General features: G+C 36.6%; 1 protein-coding gene across 1 annotated transcript in view; it reads left to right on the forward strand.

The window, feature by feature from the left end:
• The first annotated feature begins 3,876 nt into the window (after positions 1-3,876).
• Positions 3,877-13,755, forward strand: part of mfrp (membrane frizzled-related protein) — a 129,190-nt gene continuing 119,311 nt past the window's right edge. Inside the window, exons 1-3 of the mRNA XM_079610964.1 lie at positions 3,877-4,226; positions 4,334-4,439; positions 7,435-7,566. Coding sequence (XP_079467090.1) covers positions 4,161-4,226; positions 4,334-4,439; positions 7,435-7,566 — 304 coding nt within the window. The 5' untranslated portion in view covers positions 3,877-4,160. The remainder of the gene's footprint in view (positions 4,227-4,333; positions 4,440-7,434; positions 7,567-13,755) is intronic.

A 13,755-nucleotide genomic window follows, 5' to 3' on the forward strand; every position in this document is an offset into this window, starting at 1 on the left:
ACAGCTTAGGCGCCACACAACTAAAAGCTTTACCACCAAAGGAACTCATCCTGAAGTTTGGCACAGACAATAAGTCTGCCGAAGATGATCTCAAAGATCTAAGAGGTGTATACAAATGAAGAAGATCTGTAAGATATTGAGGAGCCAGATTATGAAGTGCTTTAAATGTAAGGAGTAATATTTTATAATGTACACGAAAATGAACAGGAAGCCAATGTAGATGGTAAAGAATTGGAGTTATGTGTTCAAAAGAACGTGTACGAGTTACAATTCTGGCTGCTGAATTCTGTATTAACTGTAGTCTGTGAAGTTGTTTTTTCGGAATCTCACATAGAAGGGAATTACAATAATCCAGCCTAGATGTAACCAATGCATGAATGAGAACTTCAGTACAGTGTTGAGAAAGTGAAGAGCGAAGTCTTGTAATATTACGTAAATGAAAAGATGCAGTACGTGAAATATTATTGATGTGGGAACTAAAAGAAAGCAAACCATCAAAAATAACGCCAAGACTTTTCACCTGGCTAGGGAAGTTAACTGGGCAATTATCAATGAGCAAGGGGAAAGATTGAGCTTTAGATAAAACAGACCTAGATCCAACAAGAAGGGCTTCAGTTTTACCTGTATTTAACTTAAAAAAAAATTATTAGTCATCCATGTATTAACATCCTGCAAGCATTTAGTAAGGTTCGAAGGGGGATGAGAAGCATTTGGTCTTGTGGATATGTATACTTGTGTGTCGTCGGCGTAGAAATGAAAATAAATACCATAGGAACGAAAAATATAACCGAGGGGCAGGATATAAATAATAAATAAAAGCGGACCCAAAACAGACCCCTGCGGAACGCCGTGAGTGACCGAGACAGGCTCTGATTGAGCAGTCTTAATCATCACAAACTGTTTTCTGTCACATAAATAAGACGAAAACCAAAGTAAAACATTATTAGCTACTCCAATGCAGGCAAGTCTTTCGAGTAATACTGAATGACTAATAGTGTCAAAAGCAGCACTAATATCTAAGAGAATAAGAATAGACAGGAAACCAGAATCAGCAGCCAAGAGAAGATCATTTGTAACCTTGACCAAAGCTGTTTCTGTACTATGATTGGATCTAAAACCCGATTAAAAATGCTCATAAATGTCGTTATCTTGCAGATGTGATTCTAGTTGAGTTGCTACTGTTCTTTCAAGGATTTTTGATATAAAAGGCAGGTTAGAAATGGGCCTATAATTATTTAGATCATTAGGATCAGCACCAGGTTTTTTGAGAATTGGAGAGATAGAAGCCATTTTTAATGATGAAGGAACAGTAGCAGAAGATAATGAAGAACTTACTATAGCTGTAATAATAGGAGAGATCGAATAAGTACAAGACTTAACCAAAACAGTAGGTAAAGGATCGAGTGAGCAAGTAGAAGACTTAGACTTTGAGATCAACTTAGTGATGGAATCAACTGAAGGCAGCTCAAAGTTAGAGAAAGTTTTAGCAGGGGCAAAAATATGATAATGTCCAATTTGATAATCACTAGACATTAAGTCAGAATTAAGTAGTTCTTGATGAATATTGTCAATCTTAGATAAAAAAAAATTGGAAACAGATACACATTGATTGGGAGAAAGTGAAACAGTTTTGTGACGTTTCAACAGTTTGTTAAAAGTACTGAATAAAGTCCTTGTATTACTTTGTCCATTGGCAATGATATTTGCATAAAAAGATGATTTTGCGCTTTCCAGCTCAGCTTTGTAAGAAACCAGATGCTCAGAGTACATCTGTTTGTGTACTTCCAGACCAGTTCGTTTGCATAGTCTCTCCAGTCGGCGACCTAAAGCCTTTTGATGTCGGAGTTCAGGGGTATACCATGGAGATGAATTGACATAGGATACAATACGAGTTTTCATAGGAGCAACATTATCAAGAATTTGAGAAAAACTATTGTTATAGAAATTTACCAAGTCAGATGTAGAAGAATTAAAACAACACTTGTTTACAGAGTGATCGTCGATCATTCCATCCAAGACATTAAAATCAATATTCTTGATATTACGAAATGAAACAGAGCGTTGAGACTTAACTTTTGCCAGCGGAAGAGAAATATTAAATAATATAGGCTTATGATCTGAGATTCAATAGGAATAAAATTAAAAGGCTTAACACCTGAACAGCATACAAGATCCAAAATATGTCCCTTGTTGTGTGTTGGAAATTTAACAAACTGCACAAGGTCAGCACTATCCAGAATTGATTTAAATTCATTATACTGTGTGTTAGTAGTATTGTCAAAATGAATATTGAAATCCCCCATCAACATGATGTTCGGAGACAGGGTACACAGATGTGTTAAAATGGTAGAAAATTCAGTAAAAAATATGTCCATAGCAGATGCTTTTGGTGGTCTATAAATCGAGACAACAATAGTGGGAGTTGAACCTTTAAGCTGTACAGCCAATATTTCAAAAGATGATGGCTCCTCCGATATAGAAATTGGACAAACTTTATAACTGTCACGATGAATAAGTGCAAGACCGCCTCCTTTACCAGTACAGCGAGGCTTGCATGTGTAAGCATATCCAGCTGGTATTGTTAGATTTAAATGAAAAAAGTCGTTAGGCTTCTGCCAAGTCTCAGTTATAGAGTCATAAAATCAATGTTTTGGTCTTGAATAAGTTCATGGATAATAGATGCTTTGTTGTTGAGTGATCGAACATTAAAGAGAGTAAAACAGAGTGGTGCAGAAGGTATGAAATCTGACCTGGGCACCGGAGTAAGCACTTCATGGTCAACAGATTGCCCAGCGATCTGGTTTTTGTTTGATTGCTGTATTTTATTTATTGAAATGATCACAGAATTGTTTGTGAATTCAATATTTTAAACTGTAGTATTGTTTAAAATGTATCTTTTGAAATGCCAAATCATAACATAATTAAATTTTATAATTTCAAATCAAGTATAAATAAGTATAAATTCATAATCCTGATTTGGACCAGATGATCACTGGATTGATCTGGGCCACACTCCTCCCATCAACAATCGGCCCTCATCATTGCCACATGGCCCAGCTCTGGCTGACAGAAGGTCAGTAGTGCAAGCTTGATGCCACATTCAGGCCAAGCTTGCTTGCTATGTGGGTCTGTGTGGATTACATTAAGATAACAGGTAATTGTTTCTTTATACTGTGTTGCGGTCATTAAAAGTATACTGTATTGATTCAGCTCATCACTTTGTCAATAGAAAGGGGACTAAAAAAAAGTTTTTTCCCCCAATTGTCCCAAAAATCAAATGAAGAGTATTATGTCTATCAACCAACAATGCAGTGATGTGCTCAACACAAAACACTGGGAATATCCCGTCATTATGTTTATATACCTTTTGCATTTTCAGTATATTGTTCAACCCTGAACAAACTCACCTGTCTGTAGCTTTCTAGTAATCTTGAAGACTTTAATTAGCTTTTTCAGGTGTGTTTGATTAGGGTTGGAGCAAAAGTCTCAAATTAGGCTTGATAAACCCCTGTTATAAATCATACCAGATGGTTTTTGTTTGATTGCTGTATTTTATTTATTGATTTATTTTTTGTAAATGTAAAAATGCAAAATATTTCCTGTAATAGTTTTGTTTATGGATTTGAATAGGGGACAGAGTGTAACATTTGTAGCCTACCGTATAAAAATCATGTCTATGAAGAGCCCTCACAAAACACACACATGCCTATGTGTGTGAGAGTGTGTGTGTGTGTGTGTGTGTGTGTGTGTGTGTGTGTGTGTGTGTGTGTGTGCGTGCGTGTTGGGTTTTGGGGAGGGGGTATGTGTGTAGATGTGTGTATAAAGCAGAGGATTATTACGGAGCTCAATCCTCTCAGCTGACTTGGCTTTGGGAATAGTTGGGAAGAACGTTCTGAATACCAGCCACTTTCTTTTAACAACACAAGATGTTGGACCATAATATTACAGCATTACAAAGAAACAAAAATAAATATATTTGATAAAAACAACATTCTAATCTATGCACACACTCAATGGATTAAAAAACAACAACTTTTGTTCTCCTTTTAAAACATGTTCAGGCATTTTCTTTTATGGATACATTCTTAAACCACTCATTTTCACAACCAAATGGCTTAAAGTAATATACCTCAAGATTTCTGATAACTAAACGTATATAAATGGTTTCTCAAAATGCAAAGATGATGGACTCTGACATTTCAACTGGGAACCGAGGTGGATATGAGGTAAATTATTAATGTTATTGTAAGTAGTAGTTGTAGCCATGGTAGAATTTATTTGTTTTTTATACAACGTTCAGTTTAGGTTCTAAACTTTGTTTTAACTTTCACAGAATGTTTTCTGCAACCCAGTTTTCGAGCCTGATGAAGAAAATGAGGAAAACAAAGAAAATTTCAGAATTGACATATACCTCGAATCTACTAAAAAGCCAGCTGCAGGTAAGTGTGCATACCTTGACCCCCAATCATTTTGATATATTTCTATAGGATATTCTTTGTATAAATACAACATTTTATAACACACTTGGGTAACACTTTAAAATACGGATCCTTCGCTAATGAATAACTACACAGGAACAAATGAGTAACACAATGTTAACAATCTAGTAACTACAGTTAACTAACAAGTAACTCTGATTAACGAATTAGTAATTAATAGCACACAGATTTAAGTGGTAGTTCACTATTAACTAATCAATAACTACTATTTTTTGAAAACTTCCCAGATAACTACTGATTTTTTTACAGATTTAAGTGGTAGTTCACTAATAACAAATCAATAACTACTATTTTTCAATACTTCCCAGAGAAATAATGAAAAGAATTCACAATTCATGCAAAACTTAATAACTAATTCAGGAAAAATTACTAGCACTAGATTAACATTACTGCTAGATACTGTACACTAATTATAAATATGTAATAGCGTAGCAGACTTATGATTTGGGAAAGCTGTCAATAATTAGCCTATGCACTGCTGTCTTTTAGAGAACTATTCATAAACTAAATAATTTTTAAGAATTGTTTTTATAAATGCACTTGTCTGGAACACTTACCCTGTGGCCGATTTTCCGGCATTCCTCTGGACTGGCTTTGAATAACTAGACTCATCATGGTGAGTACTGAACATACTGAGTCATCAGCCATCCAAATACCAGTTATTTTATTATTTAACCTACTTCTCAAAGATGTTTTTATGTGTGTCTCTTTGCTCATATGTAGATTTATATATAAATATGTGTGTGTATATATATCCTGTGAATGATTAGATGATTCTACCCTTTCGGGCTGGCTCTTCATTAGTAACAACAGCATGGAATCATGATAACTAGTAATGACTCAAGTGTTAATGCATACTTCTATAGGAATTATTAATTATTTGGATCCGTATTCTAAAGTAAAGATCATGTTAACTAACTAGTAATGACTCAAGTGTTACTACATACCTCTATAGGAATTACTAATTATTTGGATCCGTATTCTAAAGTGAAGATCATGTTAACTAACTAGTAATGACTCAAGTGTTAATGCATACTTCTAAAGAAATTTTCTAAAAGTATAGTATTTAAAAGTTCACAAACAATGCACCCAGCGCAATTGACTTTGAACACCGACGCATGTATCATTCCTATTTTGCACCCGCGCACAGCGGACTTTTCCCTCCACAGACGCACGTCGGTAAATTAGGAAATGAACTTGCGCTCGCGGGGGCGGTTCAGCGCAAAGAGGAGGCGTGTTCCGGCGCAAAACTGCCCTGGTGCTATTTTCCAGTTTTAGAAAGCAATTGCGCCATTGACCAGGGAAAAAAACAGTCTAAAGACAGTGGCGCGTTAGTGATATGGTGTTTTAAGGGCGCGTGCTTGGCCATAATGTTAACGCGCATCCACTTTGATTCTCTAATATAAACAGATGCAGCAGTTTTCATTTTTGAAAAATATTAACACACGATGGAAATCACTGTTGTGTCCGTGAAGATGTGAAAAAGATCTATCTAGATAAAATAAAATAAAAATCTAGATTAGGCTACACATTTAGGCCTACTACCCAAATTATACGCCTGTTTAACCGAAGCTAATTTGGGTGGGTTTCTCCCATCATCCCCAATGTCACTTCTCTGTGTTTTACGGCCCTGACAAGAACGTCGGTCTCCTCGGCTGTGAACCGCTTCTGGCGTGCGCTGGCAAATCCGCCGTTATAATAGCGATCCGCCATGGAACAAGTGCGCCGGCTCTTAAAGGGAATGTGAGAGGACGCTCTGATTGGTTTATTTCACGGTACGCCCAAACCACACCTATGAGTAATGAAGCTACTTCAGACCAACCCCTTTTAGATTTGCGTCGGGCGCAAGAGTCATTTATCCCGCCGGGAAAATAGCAACAGCGCCGGGATCCGCCCACAAAGTTACGTGCGCTTTGCACTTTGACACTTGCGTTTCAGATCGTTAAAATAGGGCCCTATATCTCATACGCTTGAAATGACTTGTGTTTGGTATTCCTATAGAAGTATGTAGTAACACTTGAGTCATTACTAGTTAGTTAACATGATCTTCACTTTAGAATACGGATCCAAATAATTAATAATTCCTATAGAAGTATGTAGTAACACTTGAGTCATTACTAGTTATCATGATTCCATGCTGTAGTTACTAATGAAGAGCCAGCCCGAAAGGGTAGAATCATTCACAGGATATATATACACACACATATTTATATATAAATCTACATATGAGCAAAGAGACATACATAAAAACATCTTTGAGAAGTAGGTTAAATAATAAAATAACTGGTATTTGGATGGCTGATGACTCAGTATGTTCAGTACTCACCATGATGAGTCTAGTTATTCAAAGCCAGTCCAGAGGAATGCCGGAAAATCGGCCACAGGGTAAGTGTTCCAGACAAGTGCATTTATAAAAACAATTCTTAAAAATTATTTAGTTTATGAATAGTTCTCTAAAAGACAGCAGTGCATAGGCTAATTATTGACAGCTTTCCCAAATCATAAGTCTGCTACGCTATTACATATTTATAATTAGTGTACAGTATCTAGCAGTAATGTTAATCTAGTGCTAGTAATTTTTTCTGCATTAGTTATTAAGTTTTGCATGAATTGTGAATTTTTTTCATTATTTCTCTGGGAAGTATTGAAAAATAGTAGTTATTGATTAGTTATTAGTGAACTACCACTTAAATCTGTGTGCTATTAATTACTAATTTGTTAATCAGAGTTACTTGTTAGTTAACTGTAGTTACTAGATTGTTAACATTGTGTTACTCATTTGTTCCTGTGTAGTTATTCATTAACGAAGGATCCGTATTTTAAAGTGTTACCCAAACTTGTAATATGTACATATTTAAGCGCCTTTCAGTGTTGCAGGGAATCAAATGTATTCCATTTACTATATTTTTGTCTTAATGTCTTGTTCTTTATAAAGGTCACAGTGTGGTGAATGACTGTTGGATGACTTTAAGAGAACAGTTGGGTGGCCATGGAACAATAATGGTGTCAACCGGTGTGTTTTTGATTACGGCTGTTCTTTGCATCATACTGCTCCTTGTTCTCAACCGTGAGTAAGCAAATACAATTTTATCTTTTATAAGGTATTGCTGTTCTTTGTAAAATTGATGAAATTCTATTTAATTTAGTTTTTTTATAATCTTTATTTATTTATTGACAGGTCAGGGACATTTTAAGACATTTTTGTTAATTGGCACACAAATCATTTAGTAGCTTATTCCTTACGTTCTTTGAGTTATTTTCATTCTTTCATTTGATGTTTTATTTTCTGTCACTGTATAACTATTGTTAAAATAACCTTAGAATTATGCAACTTAGATGTTTATTGTGATGCTGAGTAATAAAAGGTTGAGGACTTTCAATGCTGCCCAATGGCTTTGGTATTCTTGCTGAGAAAAAAGAAAAAAAATGACAGGTGAGGCGTTAGAAGAACTATACTGTATATCAGAGGATGACAAACAATAACTATATCAATAATGAGGCAAGTGAAAACAATGATAATATAAAAAGCAAAACAAAGGAGCACATGGGAAAAACAAGGGGTGGGAATCACTCTCACCCCCCAAAAAAGAAAAATGTATATATAAGCTATCCTATTTGTTTGTTTGTTTGTTTGTTTGTCTCATTCCTCAATAGAATAGGTAAGGAATAATTGACGACAGGCCGTTGAATTATTATAAAAATAATGCACACCCGAGGTGGTAATGCGGTCACGACGCGAAGCGGAGTGGCCGTTACACCTCGGGTGTGCATTATTTTTCTAATAATTCAACGGCCTGGAGTCAATTATTCCGCTTATACTACAGTTACCACACCTCGAAATATTGTTCAGATGATGTATTTCAAGACGTTTGTAAAGTTTTTGTCATTAAAACGCTCTTGTATGTAGGACTAATTCCTTGCGCATCTAAACCCATCCTCCGTTGCTAATTCCAAAACGTCATTTTAGAGTTAGTAACGGAGGTCTGAGCCGCTGATAGCAGAGTAATGCTGGGGACACACTTAACGACTAGAAACATTCTCTGACTGTGAATGAATGCAGCAGATTTTAAACACCGCTGTGAACACAGACTGAACGCGCTGAAAACGCGTGCATGATCAGTCATAAGTATCAAATTACATTCATAACCGGCCTTAGAGAGAAGCATGTGCGTCAATATTATTATTTATTTATTAATTCAATTCGTTTTAATTAATTCGTTCATTCTTTTTTTCTATTAGTGACAGTAGACTAGAATAAATGAAACACAAAGCCCTTTTAACAAGTAGGCTATAGGCCTATCAATTTTATTTATTTGTTATATTATCTTCAATAATTACAAAAACCCGTGCAACAGGACTATCAATTTATTTAAATATTCAGTTAATTTTTTTATTGATTATGTATAGGATTGTTTAGCCTACTTTATTTATTAAAATTAAACTGCATGTTTCCATTGATTGTGAAGTTAGACATTGAAAATTGCAGATCAAGTGCATGGGGCTGCAGTGTCTCTTGTTATGAATTGTATCCTCTTTTCCGTTATTACAGTTGACTACGCGAAGTGATATGGAACTGTAATGAGGTCAAGACCTGCCTGGAACTACTTTAGCCGTGCGGTTCCCTGAAAATAATTGCACACCTCAGAACGTTCGTCAACCAATCAGATTCAAGCATTCAACGGCCCTGTAGTATAATAAAAAATAATCAGCTTCATTGCACCTAATTTCTTTTTGTTTGTTATTTTTGTTGTTATAATTATTATTATTATTTTTTTATCACTCTGCTCCCCACGGGCAATAGGCTTATGTCGCCCACCGACGTCTAGGCGTGCAATATGAAATATAGGCTATATTGTTCTCGTCTCTATTTTTTTAACTTATGATTCGCGGTTGGCGCGGCGGTAATGGGGATTCTGGTTGACTACCTGCTGTACTACTCTTTCAACGTACTGTTTTCTCCTACTATATGGTAGGTAAGAAGGCATATTCGGACGCAACATTAGTATACGCATATCCGAATCTCACAAGAAATAGTACACCACCCGGGTATTTCTCGCCTACTCTTTTATGAATACTGAGGACTCCTACTGCTTTTTGCCTACTATATAGTAGGGAAGTATGCGATTTTGAATGCTGTAGACATACTGTATAACCCGAAGATTGCATGTACGATTCTCAATAACGGCAGATATAAGATAAAAAATCAAATCTGAACATCACAAAACACACTACTTAAAGTCAACACAAAACCAACAGCAAAAATAAAAGTAAACATTAACATTTTTACAGTTATGTCCTTTACTTTCTGAGTTAAGATAGGGGCAAAAACGGGACTGTTACAAAGGGGGAAAGAAATATTTTTTTTATATCCATCATACTTCTTGAACACTCACAAAGTGTTTAAGAAAAAGTGGTTGGTTGATTTGACTACAATTTATAATAAAAACGTTTAAAAATATAAAATACTGATCTGACAAACACCACCAGGACTTGCACCTGGAATCTTCCACCCAAAGGATGGATTTGTTACTATTACACCACAAGAGTTGAGGTGTGCGCGCTCGCACACACACACACACACACACACACACACACACACACACGCGCACACACACACACACACACAGACACACACACACACCTCTCAAACAATCACTGCAAATTAAGCACTGCAAACACAGCAACTAAAAAAATGATTACACACAGCACAGCAAACACAATTAAAAACTAAACTACAGTGCTATGCATAAGTTTAGACACCCATGCTAAAGTTGCCTAAAAAGAGGAATAAAAAATCATCTTTTGGAAATTTATCTTAATGCCTTAATTTAAAAAATGAGGAAAACTCCAACCTTTAAGGACACCAATTTTCTTTGTGAATGAATAATGTATCGTAAAAAAATAAATGTTCTTCCTTAAAATACAGGGTGCATAAGTTTGGACACCCCTATGTTAAATTCCCATAGAGGCCGACAGATTTTTATTTTTAAAGGCCAGTTATTTCATGGATCCAGGATACTATGCATCCTGATAAAGTTCCCTTGGCCTTTGGAATTAAAATAGCCCCACATCATCACATAACCTTCACCACACCTAGAGATTGGCATGGGGTACTTTCCATAAGATCATATCTCAATGCAAATTAAACCAGCTTTTAAGCTAACTGAAATAAAACCATGCCAATCTCTAGGTGTGGTGAAGGTTATGTGATGATGTGGGGATATTTTAATTCCAAAGGCCAAGGGAACTTTATCAGGATGCAGAGTATCCTGGATCCATGAAATAACTGGCCTCTAAAAATAAAAATCTGTCGGCCTCTATGGGAATTTAACATAGGGGTGTCCAAACTTATGCACCCTGTATTTTAAGGAAGAACATTTATTTTTTTAAGATACATTATTCATTCACAAAGAAAATTGGTGTCCTTAAAGGTTGGAGTTTTCCTCATTTTTTAAATTAAGGCATTAAGATAAATTTCCAAAAGATGATTTTTTATTCCTCTTTTTAGGCAACTTTAGCATGGGTGTCTAAACTTATGCATAGCACTGTATATACGACTATTAAAAACAACAACTGTATAAATCCCTATACATAAATAATATATCCACCAATTACAAAAAAAAAATCAAACACCTCCCTGTATCATGGTTGCCAACTTTGGCTGGAGTGAGACCCTGTAAAATTTTGGTGCGCGGAGAAAATTTTTGGTAACCCTAATTAATAAAATGTCAGTCCTTGTTTACCTAGTATAAACCCTGATTTATGCAACAACAACAAAAAACGAAAGGCGTGCGTACATCATCACAGATGATTTTTTCACTCGGGAGAAATCGAGTGGAAACCGGTGATGCTCGCGGCGTGTGAGAGGAATTACGAGCCGATCCGAGCACGTTACGAGCACCTCCCGACCATTTAAAAAAATATTCGGGGAGTCGGGCCGATTTTTCTGACTAATTTTATACTTTACTCTTTTTTTTCGGTTTCTATAATAACACACAATAAATGTAAAAAAAAAAAAAAAAAAAAAAGTTTGTGTGAGGTACTTGTGGAGTTTTGTTTGGGATCAGGATGGCGTCCCTGTTCGTAGGGGCAGTGCCACCTGTTTCCCTTCGTCACAGCGTCAGGTGTGTTCCTGTGACCGGTGTGACTGTGGAGGATGTGCTAATGGCTGTTGGAAAGGAGATCGGGCACGAGAATATTGCATCGGCTTCTCGCATGAACAAAGCTGTGGTTGTTTTTGTGAAGGAAGAGGTTCAAGTTAGCCGCCTGATAACTAATGGAATTGTGGTCACCGCTTGTTGCGCCAACTACTAAGGTAACCGTATCTAACGTGCCTCCATTTATTCCAAATGGTGAAATTGAGCGAGGGCTTTCACATTACGTAAAAAAATTTGCTAGCGTGATAAAAACGCTTCCACTTGGCTGTAAAAATGAAGCGTTAAAACATGTAATATCTTTCAGAAGACAGGTGTTCATGTTTTTGAATGAACCAAATTTAGACGTGTCTTTTAGAGTGTTGTATGAAGGAAAGGCATATATGATTTATGCTAACAAGGGAAGCATGAAATGCTTTGAGTGTGGGGATGTTGGTCACAAGAGACTAGCATGCCCACATAAAGCTGGGAGTAGTGGGACTAGTGTGGCGAGCGCCGGGCCGAGTGCTGCGGTGATGCCACAGAGAACGCGCTGCCTCCAGTTGTTGTAGAGGAGCGGGACGCGCAAGTTGTTGAACAGGATGAAAGCGTTACTGATAACGGTCAAAATGAGAAAGTGGTTGCTGAAACAGAATCAAGTGAAAATTGTGAAATGAACGATGATGTGAGTGAACAGATTTATGGTGAAGTGGCAAGTGCTAATGTTGATATATCAAGGGATGAAGAAAGTTGTGATACGGAGATAAAAGAAGATGATACGCTTTCTGAGATTTCTGATATGGGTTCACAGATAGTGGGAGAAGTGTACACTTTACAAGAGATGCATGATTTCCTAGACTCGACATTTGGTAAGACTGTTGATGTGACAGATTTTTTTTCCGGACACTGATCAATTCATTGATCACAGTGTTGTTGTTGCAGAGAACGGTTAGCTATGAGGTTTTGGATAAGAAGAAACGATATCGATTAAAGAAGATGGTAACAAAACTGCGAAAAGATACATTTGTTTCTCAAAGACATCAAGTTGAATAAATCTCATGTGGTGACTTTTATACTTTGCTGGTTTTTTCTGTCTCTCTCTACTCTATTTTTTTCTTCTTACATGGAAAATTTGAGGGTGGGCTCTCTAAATATCAATGGGGGAAGAGACGGGTAAATTAGCAGTGGTTTCAGAATTTCTTAAAATTAAAAAGGTTAATGTTTATTTTTTACAAGAAACGCATACGAATAAGGATAATGAAATTGAATGGGGTATGTGGTGGGAAGGCAAGCTTGTTTTGAGCCATGGGACATTTAATAGTGCGGGAGTGGCTATTGTATTTTCTGCAAACATGAATGTTAACATTTTAAATGTGGATCAGATTTTATTGTTAAATAACAAACATGTAAAACAAAAACATCAAAACAATAAGAAATCTCAACACAAGGGACACACAATAGTTACTCAACCACCCCAGAAAACCACAACACACAAGTTTCCCAAATTAGGCCTATTGTATGCCACAGTGGCAGTTTTGGCCTGCTTCACTACCTCTGCAGGAGCTCGTATCTGAATCAGGGTTCAAGGCTGCTCATTTTCATTATCATGATTGATGACAGGGTGCCATCAAGTGATAGTCTGTTCCTGGTGTCAGTCTTGTTTAGGCCAATAACTGAAAAGGTTCGCTCAGCGTCCGCATTTGAGTGTGGCAGGCTCACCACAATCTGGGCAACCTTTGATAATTTAGGGAATTTTAAAATGCCACTTGCCCGATTTGCCAAAACGTAATTTGTACCATGAGCCTATTTTTATTGAGCAATTAGCTAGCCCATATAACGCACATCAGACAACGTTTGCAACTATAGTTGAAGTCTGTACTCTCGGCACACAGACTGATTAGGCAAGGCTACGTCTGTAGTGACAACTGACAAGGCACACTATTTTATTATCTGCTTACCTTGGTTGTCATCCAAACTTTCAAACGCGCATCAGTGAGCTCCGACTCCGAACCATGCTCCGAACCTATGCTCTGAACTCTCTCTAAACTTTTTACACGCAACTAACGTATCAGGTTAGGACTGACTGTTAGGACAGGTTAGGTGCTCGGATAACTTCTCTGCCT

Source organism: Phoxinus phoxinus (assembly GCF_949152265.1).
Source record: "Phoxinus phoxinus genome assembly, chromosome: 4".
In the NCBI taxonomy this organism is placed as follows: Eukaryota; Metazoa; Chordata; class Actinopteri; order Cypriniformes; family Leuciscidae; genus Phoxinus; species Phoxinus phoxinus.